Source organism: Poecilia reticulata, linkage group LG16 (genome assembly GCF_000633615.1).
Source record: "Poecilia reticulata strain Guanapo linkage group LG16, Guppy_female_1.0+MT, whole genome shotgun sequence".
Taxonomy (NCBI): domain Eukaryota; kingdom Metazoa; phylum Chordata; class Actinopteri; order Cyprinodontiformes; family Poeciliidae; genus Poecilia; species Poecilia reticulata.
The window spans coordinates 22472739-22493837 of NC_024346.1; the positions used below are offsets into that span (position 1 = coordinate 22472739).

The 21099-nt window shown below is 38.5% G+C and overlaps 1 protein-coding gene across 1 annotated transcript in view; it reads left to right on the plus strand.

Annotated features, from left to right (window-relative positions):
• adamts16 (ADAM metallopeptidase with thrombospondin type 1 motif, 16) overlaps positions 1 to 21099 on the plus strand; it is a 48368-nt gene that overhangs the window by 8325 nt on the left and 18944 nt on the right. The window contains exons 4-12 of the mRNA XM_008432174.2: positions 4703 to 5123; positions 6045 to 6247; positions 7290 to 7373; positions 7799 to 7958; positions 11775 to 11880; positions 12340 to 12477; positions 15394 to 15547; positions 19127 to 19222; positions 20679 to 20827. Coding sequence (XP_008430396.1) covers positions 4703 to 5123; positions 6045 to 6247; positions 7290 to 7373; positions 7799 to 7958; positions 11775 to 11880; positions 12340 to 12477; positions 15394 to 15547; positions 19127 to 19222; positions 20679 to 20827 — 1511 coding nt within the window. The remainder of the gene's footprint in view (positions 1 to 4702; positions 5124 to 6044; positions 6248 to 7289; positions 7374 to 7798; positions 7959 to 11774; positions 11881 to 12339; positions 12478 to 15393; positions 15548 to 19126; positions 19223 to 20678; positions 20828 to 21099) is intronic.

Sequence of the window (21099 nt, forward strand, 5' to 3'; positions counted from 1 at the left end):
CAGGTGCTTGATGTCTAGTGTGGGGCGTCCACATTTCATCTGCAAGTGTTGGTTCACCGTGTTTTTTTAAGTCCAAGGTCAAAGTAGCTATCAACCAGCAAATCTTAGACCACTTATTGTTTCCCTCTGCTGACAAACTGTGTCCAGATGCTGTTTGTATTTTACAACAGGACTTGGGGAAATATTCAAACTGCCAAAGATTCAAATATCAGAATTAATCAATGACAACAAGATTACCATGCTTGTTGGACTGGCATAAAACCCCATCAAATATCTTTGCAGTGATGAAATTTATGGGACACTGGACTTATAAAAAAAAACAAAAAACGAGCCAAACGCCATTGTTAAAGCAACTGAGGCTTCCTTAAAACCTTAGTCTATCTGCATCTTCTGTCTAAATTTAATTACTAAAATAAATTATATTTTTTAGCAATAGTCTATTTCATTATGGATGAACTTTGGCAACAAGCAAATACTGGCAACAGACTCTCCGTAGTGATCCTCAATTTACCATGTTATTACTTTGATCTGCTTTTTGTTAACCATTGTTGGGTCTTTTGTCCTAAAAAAAAATATTGTTGGTTCAAAGCCCGTACGGAGCACAGATGTGTCTCGTTGGTAAATGTAAAAAAGAAAGCATAAGAAATCATAGTTTAAAAAAGAAGATCAAGAGATGAAGGTTTTAAGGGTCTTTACAACAATAAATCCCTACAAGGCCGAGTTACGGGAGTAAAGTAAAAGACGCCTTTTCAACTTTCCCCTTCTGGCAGCCCTGATAGTGGTTATTCCAGCTTTGATGACAGTAGAGAGATCAACCATGAAAGTCCTTTTTCTCACAAGCGATTCATTGGTGGAAGAAAAGTAGCATGTCAGTCTCACTAAGCTCACGATCCACCTGCCAAATATTTTCATACTCTGGATGGTCGCACACATGTGAAAGGAAACGTCATATTTCTGTTCCTCCTTTGTGTCGGCTTTATGTTGCTGCGTCTTGTCTGGCTTTTATTGGGGTGGGTGTTACAGGGTCAGCAAAGTGCTTTGCAGACATTTTTTCACTTTAGCAACATTAATCTTTTTTGTTTAGTTTTTATCTTATAGTCCCTCTGCGTGGAGTTTGGCCATATTCAAAGATAGAAGACGGAAACTCTTTACGTCTTTAATGAAAAGTGGAAAAAAAACTATTTTACATTTAACTGAATGCGAGGAGGGAAGAGCAGCTGTGACAGTTATGTTTCTGTGTAGTGAAGTTTCTAAATATTTTTTTTATCTGGTTTACATACATTTACAGACTGTAAATTGTTTATTTAAATGTTTTAAATAAAATATGAATTTTAAAAGTAGTTATTTTACAAAACTCTAAATGGTTAACAGCTGGAGTTGTTGGTTTCTAAAAAAAACACCAGTGTCAGACTGGAATAATTAAATCTGACACTGGTTATGACAAAGAAATATTGTAACTTGGATATCAGTCTAGTATTGGAATATTTTGGGGAATAAAACCCTTATACAAATCAATAGTTGATGTACAACTTTTTTTTTTCCCCCAAATAGGATTTAGTTTGTATAGTGGAAAGTAATAGTGGTATGTGAGTAGAAAATTTAGCATTTAAGGATTTTTTTTTCAAATTCTCTTGAATATTCTCCCTTGAAATTCTTCTGTAAGTCTTTGTACAAAGTTATTCTCTCCCACTTCTACCACAAACCTCTTTTTTTTCTTACTTCTGCAAAAGTGCTGGTGTATTATTTTTGCCCTGAGGCCAGCAGAAGCAGTGATAATTTCATGCTGCACTCTTGTCCCTCCTCTGGGATTTCCAGGATTATATGAGGGATGCTCTACTGATCTGATAGAGCTTTGAAAAGAGAATAGTGTGGTCTTGACATGTTGCTATATCCAATATGTTGCATACCATTCGTGAACAAATCTGGGGAAAAAAACAGCCTTACCTGTTTTATCATGTGTGAATATCAATCATTGTTTCCCTAGTCAAGTAAAATAGATTTCAGGTGGATCAGAGTCGTGTCCTGGTGGAAATCCCCAATTAATTTGGAGAACTAAATAAGAGAGACACATACTGCACATTCAGGTGCACCTTGTAATGCCGCCTTCCTTTCCGTTATAGTTTTCTCACCCACCCACCCCCCATTCCTGTTGCTGCTTGTCTATGTGACTCTTGACTCTGGAGAGCCCAGCTGTTTGCGCCCTCCCAAGTAGTGTTTCAGCATTTTATGACAGCTATTTGAACCTAGTGGAAGACTGTATGCAATCTGATGACTCTGGCAATGTAGAACTGGGACCAGTGTGACCCAGTCTCCTGAGATACACAAAAAGTCACTTTTGTGCAAACTATTAAGCCATTGAGAAAGCTGAGGTGGCTCTCGGTTTTTTGAGGCAAGAAAGTGAAAATATATGCATAAGGGTATTATTCATTTTGAAAGACTTTTTTTTTTTTTTTACATTTTCAAGTAGCGACAAGGAAATGTTTTAAAAATAAAACTTAAGACGCTAATGAGAAGTTACCATCTACAGGTCTTTTTTTTTTTTTTACAAGGCTTCAGTCCAAGATTGTCTCCAGCTCCGTCTCTCTAAATGCGTTCTTCTGTCATGCTGATTATGTTTATGATTATGTTTGTCAGGAAACAACAGTAACTTTATGGTTGCTCTTGCAGCTGACAAAGAAACACCTGCAAACAGGAACTGCTTTCCATTTTTATGGGTATAAAAATGTACATATTTCAAAAAGTATGCACTTACATGTATACTTGCAAACATCATCTAACTCTAACAATGTTTTTGCCTCTTTTTTTTCGCAGATGCACATAAATGTTATGCTGTGTTCAGACTTTCATACTTACACAAACACTCTTTTTGTCAGACGTTTTACTATCTGTTTCAGCCCATTTTTCTGTCTGTAGTGACAAAAAGACCTAACACTCCGCTCAGCAAAAAGAAAGGGGGAAAAAAAAGGACTGCAGTCAATTAAATGTGTTTCAAAGAAATGGCAGAATTTGCCAAATGTGTTAAGTCTAATGCTCCAAAGCCAGCTGACTGTCAGCACAAATATGCTGCATCTTTGGAGAGATTGAAAGAGACAAACATGAAAGAGGAGAGAAAAGTGCATCCAAGTCACTGACTCTGCGGTAGTCATTAGAGGATTTTTCTTTTTTCAGAAAAAGACAAACACTAAAATTTGCCAGTAGATTAAGAATTTGAATTTAACCTCAAAACCTAAAACTTAAACATTTCCTCTTTACCTAATCCTAAAACAAGGAAACTTGTAATCACAGATGTAGAAAATAGGGTGTTAAAATGTTTGCCAACTCGATAAAAAAAATGAGCTAATTGCCAAACATTTGCTTTTTTTTTTTTTTTTGTCACACACCAGTGACGCAAATCCATTATACCACCACATCCTCATTGTTCTCAGTTGGATTCAGATCTGGAGGCCAGTTAAGTACCATGATCTCATTGTCATGTTCAAGAAACTAGTTTGGGAAGACTTGAGCTTTGTGACGTAGCACATTATACTGCTGGAAGTAGCCATTAGAAGACTGGTACATAGTGGTCATGAAGGAATAAACATGGCCAGCAGCCATGCTCAGTTAGGCTATGATGTTTAGACAATGCTTAGCTAGTAGTAAAAGGCCTACAGCCAAGCATATTCACCACAGCATTACCCCACCACAAGAGTGAGCCATGAATACAAGGCATGCTTTCATGTTTTACGACAAAATTCTACCATTGAAATGTCACATCGGAAATTAAAATTCATCACACCAGGAAAAATTCTTCCGATCTGTTAGTATCCAATTTTAGTGAGCTGGCGGGAATTATAGCTTTAATGTTCTTAGCTGACAGAGGACCCGATACGGGCTGTTGCTGTTGTAAGCCATCTACTTAAAAGTTCAGCATGCGGTGCACTCAGAGAGGGTGTTCTGCATATCCTGGTTATAGCAAGTGGTCCTTATTCTCCTTTTCCCTTTGACATTAACAATGCATTTTCATCCACACATAACTGGACATCCTCTTTTCCTCAGACCATTTTCTGTAAATCTTAGAAATCGCTGTAGCTTGTTTTTTTTTTTTTGTAATACTCAGACTAGCATATCTGGCTCCAACAACCCTGCTGCTTTCAAAGATTTGCAAAGTTATTTAAAAAATGTATTCTGGAACTTAATTTGAAACATTTAACACGGCCAAAGCAGTAAACATGTCTAAGCTGAGTTGTAAACAAGAGTGTGAGTTGTGAATGAGTGAATGTTTCTTGCACTACTCAAGTCTTGCTGATAAGTAGCAACTGACCTAAAACGTGAAAACAGATGTTAGGAGTGAAGAGCCTAGGCTAATAATTGAGCTGCACAGAAGTTTAATGGGTTCAGGTCTGGAGTGACCAAAGGTCACATTCTGTCTAATTGCTGACCAAGACAAGTTGAGGAGCTCAACCAACAGCAGAAGCAAAGCAACATGTTGTAGCTATTAAGTGAGTTCAGCCCTTAGGCCGTGTTCGTTAGAAGAAAAAAATCTACCTCCCAAGTGTGCAGGACAGGATAATTTTCGCCCTTGTTGTCATTTTTAACTATTTTTTTGATGATAAAAATCACCAAAGTCTGACATATTTATTCACTGCTGATGGATTCTTTGAAAAGTCACGGCCTGCCCAAAAGTAATGGAATAAGCTGAGTCAACTTTTTGTTTTGTCTCTAGTCAGGTTTGATCCGAACGCAGGACGCAGACTACTTTCTAAGACCGGTGTCACGTAGCCTGGCAGAGAAGGAGAACTTCACCGCTCCTGTCAGCCACCAGCCACACATCCTCTACAGGAGCGATGGAAACTCCTGGTCAATGCAGAGCTCTCACAAGCTGCAGAAGAGATCCACTGACGGATCACATCACAAACCACGCAGAAGCTTCCTCTCCTCAACAGAACCCACCTACACGGCATATAAAGGAGATCAATACAGACCACCCGTAAAGCAAAAAAGTCACATCCACGTAAACCCGGGTGAGAAAATTAACGGCACGAGTCCCGGAGACCGACTGAAGCATCGAGAAAGCAGCCGTCACCACAGAGATTATAGACACGGGGAGAGGCAGAGGCAACACTTCTGTGGCAGAAGGAAGAAATGTATGTAAGGGCAATTTCTCATTTATTTTCCAAACCAGCAACATTCATCTTCCTCGTTGTGTTTAGAACTATTTAGAATTTCTACAATTGCTTTGTGCCCACATGTTATACGAAGGACTTGGAAGGAAGTACTGCAGAAATACCACTTTAACGTTTCTTTTTTTTTCACTTATGATGTAAGTAAATTTACTACTAGGTCAAAATGTGTAACCTTCTTCCCCACGTTTAAGTTGTGTGTATTTCTATACTGGTCAATTCCATTCACAAATTTAAAAACACAGCCATGGTAGACTGTAATATTCAAAATTATCAGGACAGTAAACGCTTCAAAATACAAGGTTCTGCACTGGAAGTGTCTTGCTTTCATTTTCCAGGATCATTATTTAAAGATTTGGTGTAAGTGTTCATAAATTCCATGGTGATTGTAATTTTTACCTGAACATGACGCTTGTTTGAGGCGTTAAGGACTTAAGGTTTAGTTATTCAATATGCATCATGTCATCCACATGAACAGACATGAACCAGGGTCTTCTATCACCAAACAAACACGAGACGCAACAAACTCTTCTGTCATACTAAGGCCCAGAATTTAACCACACACACACGCACGCATACACGCGCACACGCACACACACACACACACCCACACACATACACACGCACACACGCACACACACACAAACAGTCAGTGTGAAGGTTTTGCATGTGGAATTAGGGAGGATTTACCTGGCATGCAAAACCCACTCTTGCGTATGAAGATCAGTAAGCAGCTATTTGCAATAGCTCACCAAAGTAAATGTTGAATAAGGACTCTTAAGTCAAATTACTTAACATTATGTGACAAAATGAAAAATTGGAATGTTATTTAATTTTAGTTACTCATATATATTTTCTTTTTTGTCTTGTAATTATTTTTCACAGATATGCCTAAACCGCCAGAGGAGGACGTTTTTATCCTTCCAGATGAGTATAAGATTGTCCCCAGGAACAAGCGGGCAGTGCTGATGAAGGATCAACCCAGTCAGAAGCTCAATGTGGAGATGCTGGTTGTAGTTGATAAAAAGATGATGGACAACCACGGCCATTCGAACATCACTACATATGTTCTTACTGTGCTTAACATGGTGAGAGAAATTACTGTACTATTCTTGTAGCTTAAAACTAAAACTGATGTATTAAATCGATACTAAGCAACATAATCATAGCACTGTAATACGGGAAGTATTTAACCTTCAAATGGAGACCATTCCGTCATATGTTTTTTAAAACATAGTCATGGCAGCCTATCATATTCCAAACGATCAAGACAGTCGACTAGTTTTAAAATACGAGGCTGTGAGCTGGCAGCGGTTTGTTTTCTTTTTTGGGTATATTTATTCAAGAGACCTTTCATGTGTTGTCAATGCACAGATTGTAACTTTAGCTGAACATGCAGTTGATTTGAGGTGTGAAGGCTTAGGGTTTAGTAACTGGATATCCATGTCTTTTATAAAGCCTGAAAGACACAGGCAGCTATCAGAAAGCACACATCTACAAACATGAAACTGATCCGGAGTGAGGTCATTGGAACGGCTTTCAGTGTCCGTCTGCTGATCTTAGCTCATCTGCAAGCGAGGTCCGTCATGCTCGTTTTGCTACTTAATGACTGACTGACAAATCCAAAGATAATCCCTCTATTTGCAAAACATAGTTCTGTCTAGTAGGCCCGCCACGGAGGAGTCACCTAAATACAGAGTGAAGATCCACAGAAAACACCCAAATCCTTAACTCTACCTGCCAGCTCTCTGGAGTGTTAAGAAGAACATTTGGTATTTGTTGAAAAGGTAATTAAATACATCACTCAAGTAATCACATAGGTTTCTGTTTTTTCCTGAGGCAGAATGAAAAGGCAAATGTGTTTTATAATCACTAATTTAAAATAACTGTACTTTATGTTGTGTACCTGAAAACACAGACGCTCCATGGAAACTGTTTCCTTCAGGTGGCAGCCAAAACATACTGAATCACCGGGACTCTTTTGATCAGAGTAGGATGTGCAAATCTTAACCTCTGTCAAACTCCGCTGCTCTGCCATAACGCGTCACTGAAAAGCAAGTCACAGACAAAAGAAAGCACGAACAAGGTGTGTCAATAAGTGTTGTCTTCTTTGTGTGCTCTTCCTTGTAGGTTTCCAGTCTATTCAAAGATGGCACCATAGGAGGCAATATAAACATAGTTATAGTGGGTCTCGTACTCTTGGATGAAGAGCAGGTGAGGATATACATGCCAAGTAAAATGACCACACATCATCAAAACTGAGCCACGTAAAAGTAGCATGGAGCCTTGGAAAGAAAAAGACTGCATGTGTCAGGTCTCTTAATCTAAAAGGGTAAATATTAGGATTATTTTCATTGGATTGCTGTAAGTTTTATGAGGGAAAAGTGAGGGCAGGAGTAGAAATAAACATCAAAAGGCATAGAAACGCATGCTGTAGTCGCATTTGTAGGGAGAAGAACGTTTTACATCACGCATACAGAAAAGTGCATGGAATGGATTGTCATCCTTCCCTGAAAATAGAAGGATGAAACCTTAATATCCATCCAAAGATCATACTGGTGGAATTAGGGAGTGTTGCAATAAAACAGTGAAGCCTATACAGTCTTATGTTCTACTGTCTTATCTACTGTCTTTCTCAGGATGGCTTGGTAATCAATCACCATGCTGACCACACTTTAAACAGCTTCTGCCACTGGCAGTCGACTCTCGGGGGCAGAGAAGGCCGACACCATGATCATGCCATCCTCCTCACGGGACTCGACATCTGCTCTTGGAAGAATGAGCCCTGCGATACCCTTGGTATGACTTCATTGCCCTGATTGCAGCTGGAGTGCTCAAAATTTGAAAAATAGCAAATGCTTACTTTAAAATTTTGATGAGTAGTGATTGTAATGATTGTAGTGTGGCGATGAACTCTAGAGGACGTAATATGCACTCTTAACACAAACATCGGTACTTCAACTCACAAGTTTTTCTCAAGTCAAAGAAATGCTCTGACAGCCTTTTTTTTGTGTGTAATGGAAACATGTGCTGTCCACATTGAGACGTCTGGCAGCCAGGCAGTGTGCTGCACAGAGGCCACAATACAACAAGGCAATGCCTTGCAAAAGTAGTCGTACCCCTCTAGCTTTTTAGCACTTTGAGCTAACAAAAAAAAAGTGTAGCCTGAATTTGTATTAGTCCTCTTCACTCTGTTACTCCCAAACAAAACAGTGCAAGGGAATGTCTTCAGAAGTCAACTAATTAGTAATTAGACGCCACCTGTGTGTAGTTTCATCCTAAATATAAATCCAGCTGATGGCCACAGAGGTTTGTAAGAGAATACTAGTGACCTAACAGCATCACAAAGACTAAAACAAAGTGAAGACATCAGAGTTTAAGTAGCATAGCAGTTTAAAGCAGGGTTAGGTTATGAATCAAGATCCCAGGCCTTAAATCACTGGGCAATCTATAAACTGAAAATGCAAAGGGTGTGGGCCAGCTGGAAATATTTTTTTAAACAGGTAAGGAAGAAAGGTAAGGAAAGTAATAATCAGAAAAGGAGCTAAGGTGGCAAAAGTAACACTCGAGGAGTTGCAAAGATCCTAAATTTAGCCAGGTAGGACAACTATTAGTCATGTACAAATCTAGTCTCCATGAAAAAGTGGCAGGAAGAAAGCCACCGTTTTTACAAAACGGTAAAAGAAGTTACATTTGACCTAAATCCAATCAAAAATCATCTTATTGTAATAAAATAATTAGAGTTTTAGATTTTAATGTGAAGCTAAAGTGAAAAAAAATCTAGGGCTATATTCTAGCTGACTGTACTTTTAAAATAATCACAAACATACACAGCACAGTATGGTGTCACACCAGCCTACTATTACAAATCTGCTCTGATGTGATCTGCCAGGATGCTCCTGTTACCTCTCAATCTGTGACCTGGCATGGCACGTTCCAAACCAGATGGTAACAATTTACAGGCTTGGAGGGAATAAATGTGAGGTTTTCCACTAGACATAATGAAAGATATTATGCTAATCACAACACCCAAAAATGGGCTTGGGACCGTCTCTTTAGAGACACCTTTCACATCAAAGTTCCACAATAACCAAAAAAAAAAAAAAAAAAAACATCGAGGACAGAATTAGTCTTAAAATCAGTGAGCAGACCAACATTTTTCTCAGATCAGATGGAAACTGGAGGATGTTCTGCTGGAATCAGAACAAGCTGATGTCAGCTTGTTCTGCAACTGCATCTCACCCCATGCATTTGGTAGTGATTACATGTTTATTACAGCCCCCAGAGATGGATCATTAGAGTAACATTGTTGGATCAGTTTTGACCCCCATTTTAAGTGGGGACCTTACAGCTGATCGAGAGACATAATAGATAAAGAAATGAATGGATGATATGAAAGGGGAAACTGTTAGTCTTCCTTGCTGTCAGAAAAAAAAGAAAAGAAAATGTAATTTTAGTGTTGAAATCCTTTTTTATAAAACCCAGAGACAGGAGTAAGGGGTGTCTTTGCAGTGTTGCACCAAAGCAATTAGCATAGTAGAAGTCAACCTTTGCTACACCGCTGACTCAGGTCGTCACAGCCGCACACCGGCTGGCTTGTAGAAGTTCAGCTTTGCAGATTGAAGGAGTGGTATGGAGATTATGTAGGATTTTGTGAACAACCAGCTGCAGGATTTAAAAGCGTAAACAAACCCCAGAAATCCTTTTCGATTGGCAGAGTAAGCAGAAGAGATACAATTTAAGTCTAAAGAATTTCCTCGGGCAATTAAAAGATAGCTGGACTGAGTTTGTCCGTTATTATTAGTGAAGGGAGACTTCTGTCGCCTATTTTAAGCCTGATTCTGACCTCAGTGCAGCAAACAGCTCCTCAAACTTTACACCCCTATGTTTACCTTTTGCTTCGGTTTTTGCTTTGAAGGTTTTATATATGTGATTGTGTGTGTAGGTGTCTGTTTTTTGTCAATCAAAAAAGGCTAGTGCTGTCAGATTCTCAAGGGTGCAAGATAACATGGCCCCTAATAAAAGCAGTCATCATATAACAAAGTTTGTTTGTGTTGATAATACATCACTTTCCCTCAATGTTTTCGGCCATATTTCAAAAGCAGTATATAATACATGACCTGCTCCTTTCCTGACACTGACATAGACTAATTCATAGTTCTCACAGTCAATGTGCCTAGTTATGTTTAATATCATTACTCACAGTAGAGATATATACATGAGGACATTACTTTTGGGGTTTTGCACTTCGTGGCAAATGGCTCTAAGTCATAAATTAAGTAAAACATGAAACTATATCTCCAAGAAACACCGAGACAAAAACAGCTAGGGGGCCCCCATATGCATTATCCTGTTTGATTCACGGCCAGGCATATATGCGTCTGCCAGGAAAGCAGAGACGGAGGGAGAGTGGACAGAGACGAGCACAAAGGCAGTTTAATAGAGAATGAGACATAGAAGAAAGAGGTTGGGATGTTTTTTTTTTAAAGTGGAATAAAAAGTAGCATATGGGAGGGATTGTTGTGTAAGAAAATTCTTGTTTGATTTTCTTACACATACAGTTCATAGACAGTAGAAATTAGTGCAAGATTTCTTTTTACAATTTTGGAAGTCATGTTTCTTTGTGAATTGAGCTAAGAAACACAGTTTGTCAATGAGGGATGTTCGGATCTGCATTTTTTAATTTGTCCTTGAAGACAGATAAAAGCTATTTAAAATGTATCCATAGGCCTGCAGAGTCCCAGTTCCAAGAAAATAAAAATCTTATACATGCTTTAGACTTATCAGATTTTACGTTCGGTAAAATATCACATTACGTTTCAGTATTATAAAATTTGAATTAGTATTGTGATTGTGTCCCATTTAACTCACTGAATTCTGGATTATCCCCTATTTGTCTACCTTGACAGCCATGGCTTTCTCATCGAGAAATGTTCTAATTTCTCAATGAGAAATTAGAAATCCAATCTTCCAAAACTAATCAGATAGTGCTCCAGCATACTTTTTTTTTTAATTTAGAGCAGTTTGCTAAAGCGTTAAGCTAAAACCAGCTAGTTCACATTTTGTTTCTGAGTTCTTACTAATATGTTGCAGAACACATTCAGTGTGTTTCTATTTCATCATGCTTGAGCAAAACTTGTCGAAAAAAGTTGCACTCTTACCTTATTAGCTTTGAACTTTGCGTTGAGTGTTGACACATTTATTCAGTAAAGTTTTAGCTGCTCTCTGTAGAGCTCGTCCAGAACAAGTCACCTGAAAATCTGTAGCAGCTAATGCAGTCTCTCTTTCACTGTGAAGACAGCTAAACACTTGAACAGATTTGTTAAACCGACAATATAGTATATATAACCTGTCATAGTTTTGTAAACCATGTATCTGTAAATAGACTGAGATTTTTTTTTAGAATTTGCCTCAGGAATGTCACGAACCGCATAATAGATTTTGTAAATTGAACTTAGTCAGGAACTCCTTAGCTCAACTGGAATCATTTTTTGATACTTAGGATCAGATGAAGACATTCATGTTGTCAAATGCTTTTGTATTTAAAGATTACATTAGATCATAATAACATAAAGTGGATTAAAAAGAAATTAAACAGATTTTATTCTTTTGCAGGCTTTGCTCCAATCAGTGGGATGTGCAGCAAGTACCGCAGTTGTACCGTTAATGAGGACACTGGCCTGGGTCTGGCCTTCACCATTGCACATGAATCAGGACACAAGTAAGAACTGCCATTACCTCTTCAGATTAAATTATTTCAAAAACTGGAAAAATGCATATGTCAATAGCTGAAGTAAAATCGTGTTTATCCTCATTTTGAATACAATGAAAAGGAAAGTACTGGTGGTAATGTAAATAAGTCATTTGAAAAAAAAAACATTGATAATGAGTAAAACAAGGAATATATTAACAAATATTTGACGTTTATGACATTTCTCACTTACTGTAAATCTCTGTACTTGTGCTTCCTCACACATAGTAAATTCTTATTGTTCTACATCCCTCTACGATTTGCTTCAAAAAAAACGAAAAGCTTTTTTTGTTTGTTTGGTCTTTGCTGTTGCAACAATGCAAATATCTTCTACTGACCAACTGTGGCATTTTTCTGTTCCACATTGTTCTAGTATAGAGCACAGATGTTCCTGTAAGGAAATATTTTGTGCACTTGTCATTTCTCCAGCTTTGGAATGGTCCATGACGGTGAGGGCAACGTTTGTAAAAAGTCAGAGGGCAACATTATGTCTCCAACATTAGCCGGTCACAATGGTATCTTCTCTTGGTCTCCTTGCAGTCGCCAGTATCTCAGTCGCTTTCTAAAGTAAGTAGCTCTACTCTTTAATGCTACCGATCTATGTAAGAAGTTCTTAACATTAAAATGTACATTTAAAGGTATGTTCCTTTGTTAGAGGCTTTGTAGTTTTCCAAAACATTGCAGTGGAAGTGTAACAAGACGTTTTGTGTCGACGTGGCACATGCACAGCACTGCATTGGTCTCAGGTCATATTAAGCTGGGAATAAACACTCATTTGGATTATGCATCATTGATTGAGTACTTTTTGTAAAGAAAAAAAAAAATTGTCAATCCTCCAACTGGAAGGCAGTGTGTCTATGTGAAGACGTGCACTCATCTAATAGCTATTAGACGAGCCGGATCGTTGCATCTGATCCAGCTGAAGTACACAATTACGCTGGCATAGCAACTATATGAACTAATGCGTTGACGGTCTTCGCTTGTGATGTTTTGCACAAAGAATATTTATTATGTGTTGAGCTATGTGTGTTTTAGTGCAGTGACTGCATTTCCAGGCAAACGGGCTGTGCTCACCAAAGCAGGAAAACAACCACCACTGACATAGCGTCCATATGTCTGGCGGTGTTTCTGCGTCTCCTGGTGTGTGCGTGAGCGCGTGTGTGCGCGTGAGCGTGTTCGTGTGTGAATGTTTGTGTGTACTTGAAACTAGATAGCTCCGAGGCAGTGCCCCGCACTAAATTTACCAGTGTGTTAACTGACCTGTCAGGTCTCCCCTCTCTGAGTGGTGGAGACAGACAGTGTATTTCCTTGCTGAGTTATTAGAGCTGGGGTGACCTCAACCTTGTTAGGCCTGTCAGCCTTATATTAAACTCCCATCACCCATTCAAGCCACGTGAAAATGACCCCGAACATCACCGAATGCTTAGGATCTTCTTCCTGTATAACTTCTGAGTTTCTCAACATTTTCCTTTTATTGAAATCAACAGAAAGTTGTGATATATAAATATTTTTGGGATATATGAGTCTCTTTGAGTTTTGTAAGACTTCTTAATGTTTTTGTTTTCCTCCTGTGCTATGGAAGGAACCATAGTGACATCTTAAATCTTAGTTTCATTAGTCTGCTGCTATGGAGGTCTGAGCAAGTGTGGAGATTTAATTAAAGTCCGTCATGTCGAGAATTGTCAGAGGCTAATATGAAAACCTACATGTTCCTTCACACGTTAGTGCTGTAGAAATTCCTGTTTAGCTAAGAAACAGGTGTTCAGTTCAACATAGGTTTCAATATAAGTACAGTATCTCGTAAAGGTATTTATTTGCCTTTAACGTACATTTATGCACAGTAAAGGTAGTGCATATGTGCCAACTGAAGAGAAAATGTTTGTCAAAAGTGTTTGCTTGATGCTCTTATTTTTGATCCTCTCCATAATAGTTTTATTTCCAAATTTCACTGGCATTATGTACAGCTGGGAGACTTTTAGAGCGTGCCGATACCAGTTTCGCACAGATAGAAATGTAAATGTGTTTTTCTCTTCTTCAAATCATGTAAGTGTTAAAAAGCAACATTTTTCAAGATCTCATAGATTTTCAATTAGATTTATTTATGTCATTTGGTCCATTCAAATCACATAAATACGCTTTGAACGAAATCCCTGTATTGATAACAGCTCCCAGGTGAAGCTACTAAATAGCTAATCAGTTACTGACTCAGCTAAGTAATTGATGTCAAACAAACATCAATTGGCTGCATTAGGGTCTACAGAGCTAATGCACCAGTGTTTGCCAGTGTTCCCTATGGTGGTTTTGTGGTTGGAAGTTGTTGTCAAGATCTTTCAGGCTCTTTGATTTGCCATTTAACGAGACATTGTTGGCATCTGGCTTCCTGCGCCAGCAAATTGTGTCGAGTGCGAGAGGCCCAGTCGATTCCCTCAGGCAGAGATGAGTCAAAAGATCTGTGGAGAATGTAAAAAAAAGAAAGAATCTTTTTCAATATTATTCTCTATGTTCCACATAATGTGTTCCAGTGTTCTTAAATTTGAAAGTTTGGGGCAAACATTTTATTTTGAGGATCATGTGGAGCCATTGGTGAATATGAAAATGTGATTTTTGTCATGAGGTCCTTTTAAAATAACATTTTGTGGGATATTTTGTCTGTATAAATGAATTAATTCATTCATGCCTGTCCGTGGTTATTGTGTAATCTGTTTTTCATGATCCCTTTTAATTGAACATCACAGAATATCAGAATATCAAATGTGCAGAGCAGTCATTGTTCTCTGCAGACACATAGGACTCATAAAGCCCTGGAATAACCTCGTGTAGACACACTCACACACACACGCACACACACACACACACACACACACACACACACACACACACACACACACACACACACAATGACTCTGTTAAAGCAATCAGGACCACTCACTAACAATATTCCAACATATTTTTGCCTTTTCAACCTCTTTCCACCATATTTTTGCATCAGCTTCCCCTTACAGCTGTGTTTGAGCTGTAAAACATTTCTTTATAGAAACCATTGATATCAGTTAACATTGGAAACCAGTCTGGTCGTGGAAGAATATGAGCAATATAAGCAAAGGGTTTGTATGTCTCTCATAATTGAGTGTCTGATGCATTAAAATGGTCTCTCAGGTTTGGCAGCATGTTATGTTACGATGGCAACATTTTTAAAGTTGCCCCTGGTGTTAGGAGGAGTTGAACAATTCGGTGCTTGATTTAGTGTCTCTTCTTTAAAACCGCTTAACCGTCATGTGTCCGCATGGACCCTTGACTGACATGAAAGCCTTTTGTGGGTTGTAATTTGTATCTTGTCCTACATTCATTTTTTTTCTTGTCTCATCTTACCGTACTCTTATTTTCACCTCTTGGAAACCTTTATCTTCTTAGTTTCTTCCGCTCTCCCTTATCTCCTATACCCTGACTTACTTTCTCTGTGTTTTCCCATTTTCCAACAACTAGCACCGCCCAGGCTTTCTGCCTGTCAGACGAACCAAAAGCGGTCAAGGAATACCGGTACCCAGAAAAGTTGCCAGGCGAACTGTACGACGCAGACACACAGTGCAAATGGCAGTTTGGAGAGAAGGCCAAACTCTGCACCCTGGATTTCAAGAAGGTAAAATCCATCTTGTGTACACCTAATGTGCTTGACGTCATTACCTAATCTGTGATTCCTGAGCACGTTTTTGGCAACGCACCTCAAGGGCATAAAAAGAAAAAAGGTTTTATGTAGCGTGTTTCAGGAAATGCATAGAAGTTGAGGGGGAGATGGGATGAATTAGGCAGATGAAGAAGAGGTAAAAAGGAGATGAAAGGCAAGAAATAACTGGTTAGGATTACACGTCCTCATGTCTATAAACACGTACGCTTTGACTTTAATATCTCTAACACACAGGCAATCACACACACACACACACACACACTCACAATGCAAACAGTAAGATGCTCCCCTTACTCTGTGGGAAAGATGACTAAATGTACTCTGGAACATTGCCAGTGGGAATCTCTTTTTGTTGCTCTCCCATTGTACCACTTCTGCTGATGTTGCTATTTAACTGACCTTTGTACATATTCAGTAAATTACAATTTTTGATTTTATTATATAGTCAATAAACTATTAAATAGTCAGTTGTGCTATTTTCTGCATCTGTCTAAAACCATATTTCTCAACAGAAAGCTGGTTTTAGACAGTTTTTACCTTTCTCTGTTGAGGAAAAGGTGTAGGTGGACACTTTCTACTCCCTAAACAGCGGCGTTATTCTTATTTAGTAACTGAGTGCTGAATAATGACGAACGTTTGCCATAAATCCCATTGTGCACCTATATGCTTTTTTGGGGGGATAACCAACACACACCATGCCCTGCTTTAATAAGAATTCCATAGATGAGAGACGAGTTTTAACTATATAGCAGTCTTGAAGTGGTTACAAAGCTGTTTTAATGCTTTTGCAATCCATCACGCAGCAATGGAAAACATGAAATAGGGATGAGCTTTTTTCAGGAGTGGCTGGTTTCTACGCAAATGACTTCAAAAGTGCATCAATGACTCATCCATGGCTCAAACAAGTACAACATCTAAAGCACTGCAGACCTCACTTGCCTCTGTTAAAATAAGAGTTCATGTTTCAGCAATGAGAAATGAGTCTGGGGAAGAAAAAAAAACAGTTTTTCACAGAAGAGGTAAAAATCACTGCTGAACAAAAAGAACACACAGGCCCATTTCACATTTGCCAAAAACATTTTGATGATTCCCATGACATTTTGGAAAATATTCTTTGATAAAATAAGAAAAAAATATATTGTTTTAGAAACTGTGCATCGTCATACTAAATTTTGCAACAAAACTTACACATTTAAGAAAAAGATCATCATATTGACCATCAAAATTTATAAATGGAACAGAGTCATATATCACTTCTGTAGTTACACAGAGCCACAAACCTGCCCTCTTTCTTATGCTGATAATCAGATTTATAGGCAAATCAGGGTTAACTGGCTTTCAATCAAGGATCAATAACATACGAAAGGTGCAACTTTCCAATTGGAAGATGGCTACTCTACCCAAAGAGTCAAATGGTTGTTGCAGTGTGTAGTGTTGTAAGTAATGCAACTTCCAGTTTTTTACTCTCTAGACACACAGAAAACACCAATGGATGTCTGGCCATTGGTTTGACACCTTAAACTCAAGCACACATAAACTGGGCAGCATAATAATCTGACGCACACCAGCGACTCTAACTCTGAACAGACAACACATAGCAAGGTTTTGGAGTGGCCTGAAAGCTGTATGTTAGACCTTTTTATACAATTATGTACCAATTCCCGCGAGCTCTTGATTAGATTAGGAGCTGTGGATGATGGCTAGCCAACCGAACTCAAATCCTTCCGAAACAATCTTTGTTCTGTGCCAGGGTGCATTGTCTTCCTGGAAGAGATCCCGGCCGTCAGGGAATACAGAAGGCTGTAGATGGTCTTCAACAATGTTTAGGAAAGAGGTACATGTCAGAGTATTCTCCACGTGGATGACGAGAATCAAAGGTTTTCCAGTAAACCATCACCCAGATCAGCATTTCACCTCCACTAGTCTGTGTTCTTCCCATGTCACATCACTGTGTCATGTGTTTCCCAGGTGACCAATATATCATATCATAATATACATAATATACATTACACTTAGTTTTCATCAGACTAGGCAACCTTTTATTACTTTCTATGCTCATTGTTGGGTCTTTTGATGATTGATGGGATTCATTTGTAATATATGCTCTTGAACCTTTTATGACACATAAGGAGGAGATAAATAATACCTTCCATGGTGTATGTGGGTAAATATTGAAGGGTTTCCCAAACAAAAAGCAAAAAAACGGACTCCCTGTAGTTGTTATGTCTTTCTTTTTCAGGTTCTGTCAGACTTAATCTATCATCTACCCCTGTCTCTGTCTGTGTCCTCATTCAATCACTGGACCTGTCTGTAAGTTTTATGGCCTGAAAAACCCTCAGCAAGCAAAACAGCTGGACTAATATGCCTTGGGATGAATTCCATGGTGGCTCTTGGCAGCAACAAGCTAAGGCCAAGGTGCTTGTCAACATATGGAGAAAGTTGTCAAAATTTGATATAGTCATTCAGACAGTAACAAAGTGGACATGTTAAAAAGTAGAAGGCTTGATTTCTCAGGCAATATTAGCAAGGAAAAGCCACCTGTTGATCTCATCTGAACCTTGAGCCATGACATCATGAAGGTTTTGTCAGAGCGCAACTCTGTTATTTTTATGTTCTGTGGAAATTTTTTTTTAGATTTTTTACAGCATTTTTTGGGCTGGGAGGGACAATACTCACGTACTGTGTATAAACCTTAGTCAGCAAAAAGCAGTCAGTCTCATATTCTTTTAAAATCAATTTCTTTTTGCATTAAGCAATTTCTGTTACACATTAAAGATCAGAAGATTTTTATGAATTTCTCAGGGTTAGGATTGATTCAGGATCAATACCTGAATTTTTGCACATCAAGTTAAACAGAAAGAGGCTCAGAAAATCACCAGGATTTGGACATTAATAAGATAAATAAAAGCATTATAAATCAAGCTTAGATTTACTCACAAGTCAATTTTTAATAAGTTTAATACACTCATATGAACAAGAGAGTCTATGACTCTAAGACAGCATCACATTTCAGAGTTTAGCAATATTCAAAGTTATAAATAATTTTGATTATTTTCAATACTTTCTGAATTTGTTCAAACTACTCTGGAGCATAACTCTTTGGCGTCATAAAAAACACTGACATTTTAGAGTTTCTGAGATAGTACTTGTGTGGAATAACAAGGTATGACTATATCTAAGGGTACTTCGGGGACATTTTGTTCCTAGAGTTCTAGACGAAAGAAAAACGTGTTCTTGTGGGTGAAAGGTCAGTTCTGAAGTGTTCACATGCACTACTCTGCTGCTATCGTTGCTACAGAAGCATAAATATTTAGAAGATACATGATTGCAGCAGAGCCACAGCTTGCCAAATGATAATATATTCACACAATCTCTATTTTACCAAGCATTTATCAACATGCTTTAAAAGCACCCAGGGGGGAAAATATCATAGTAATGAATTATCGTTCCTCCAGGTGCTAGCTTTGTTTAACACTGTTGGATGGAGAATCCCGGACATCCCATCTCTGTTCTTTTTCTGTAATGTTGTTTCAGGATATCTGCAAGGCTCTCTGGTGCCATCGCGTTGGGAGGAAATGTGAAACCAAATTCATGCCAGCTGCTGAAGGCTCTGCCTGCGGCCCCAATATGGTGACTGAAAATGCTTAGTGTGTTTGCATGAGCGTAAGGAGGAATTCAGTCATACTTTGAAAGGTCTTTTCATTATAAAAACACATCACGTGACCATAATTTTCATTCATCTTGAAAAGACGCAGAGCACAGCTATCAAATTTGTTTGAAAAAATACCAAAAGAAAATAAAATGCGTTTTTCTTTGTGTTGACCCAAAACGAACTTGCATTTGACATATGTTTGGGAAAACTCAATTTTTATCAAATCAGGTCAGCTTTTTTCTTTTTTCTTTACTTTATTTTTGTTGGGGTCAATCCATCGCTCCATGGCAACATCTTACTAAATAAATCGGCAAACAAAAGGCACCAAACAAGAGCCTCTAAGACACATTGCGTTGTGGTTTGGGTAAAAAAAAAAGAAAATCGTACAATAGCAAAACACCAATTAAACGAGAACATAAAAAGTGACGGTTTTAAAGGTCTCCACTCAGAAATAATAGACTGAGCTGATTCAGGAGTAAATTTTCCTTTTGTGACAAGACTTCTTTTTTTTTTTCTTTTGTTATGAACTGTGCTGCGTTCAGTTGGGGGTAAAGCTTGTAAAAAGTGATTTCTCATACAGAGACAAACACATTCCTTCTCCAAAGGATACCGCAGACCCCTGAGTCAGTAAATTGTAGGAGACAAAAAGCAACAGTAATTTACGTTGTGGACAGCCTGCATCTATGCTATAATAAAAGACTAAATTTATTGAGTGTTTTACTGTTATATGGTGCTAATACCTCCACAGAGTCTTGCCATTTAGAGACAAAAGCCCTGAACTTAGTGACACCGCACTTATATTCTAGGGTGAACTTTTTAATTCGCTTTGACGGTGACGGAAGATTAAATCATTGCTTCAAACAGAAAAAAACCACCCGTACTTTTCTTTATCTGAAGGAGCAGCTGGTTTGTAGCTGCTGCTGGAGTCATATGCCACTGGGTTCCTTACATATGCCTTAATTGTGCCTCTTTCTTTCATGACTAAGTGAAGCCCAAGAGTCCCTGTCCTGACGGCCCATCATCTGTGTTTGCTCATAGTTTTAGACTTGAAATTTTAATCCTGCTCTTTCCCCTCACAATGCAATTAAGTGAACACAAACAATGACAGTCTTGCATAGGAATCCATGGCACTTAGCTGTAGGGAAAAACCTGTGGGGGGAAAATCAGCTGTTCTAGTGATTAGTGGAACCATGAGAATATTTTCAGAGGCTTGTCTGCGTGTGTGTGTGCGCGTGCATGTGTGTTCATATTTTAGGACATTTAAAGAGAAGTTCTGCGAGTTTTATAACCTAACTCTTTGGTAATTATTTGCATATTGTACAACAATTTTATAGTGGCATTACACAGCCTTCCAAGTTGGATGTTCCATTACCATAAGAAACTTTGAGATTCCCTAACTTCTGTTTTTTGCTTCCGTCTGTCCGTCGTCTTCAGTGGTGTCGTAGAGGTCACTGTGTAAAGCAGGGCGATGAAGGCCCCAGACCTCAGCATGGGCATTGGTCCGAGTGGTCATCATGGTCTACATGCTCTCGAAGCTGCGAAAGTGGTGTGACCTATCGAGAGAGGCAGTGTAACAACCCCAGGTAAAGCAAATCCAAGGTTTTGGTCTCTAATTTGAGACAGTATTGTATCCTCCCTCCCTCTGTCACACCTTTGAGTGCCAATTGAATAATTGAATTTCTAAGGCTTATGAGAATACGTGTAACTTTTTAAAAGACAAAAACATTTGACCATTGAATTTATCTGATTTATATGCCTCAGCTATCTCAAATGTCCTGGAGGTTTTTCGATGTCTTCTCATCTTTTCGTTTGTTTTGACGTCATGTTTAGTCTTTGTCAGTCATAAAATGAGAAA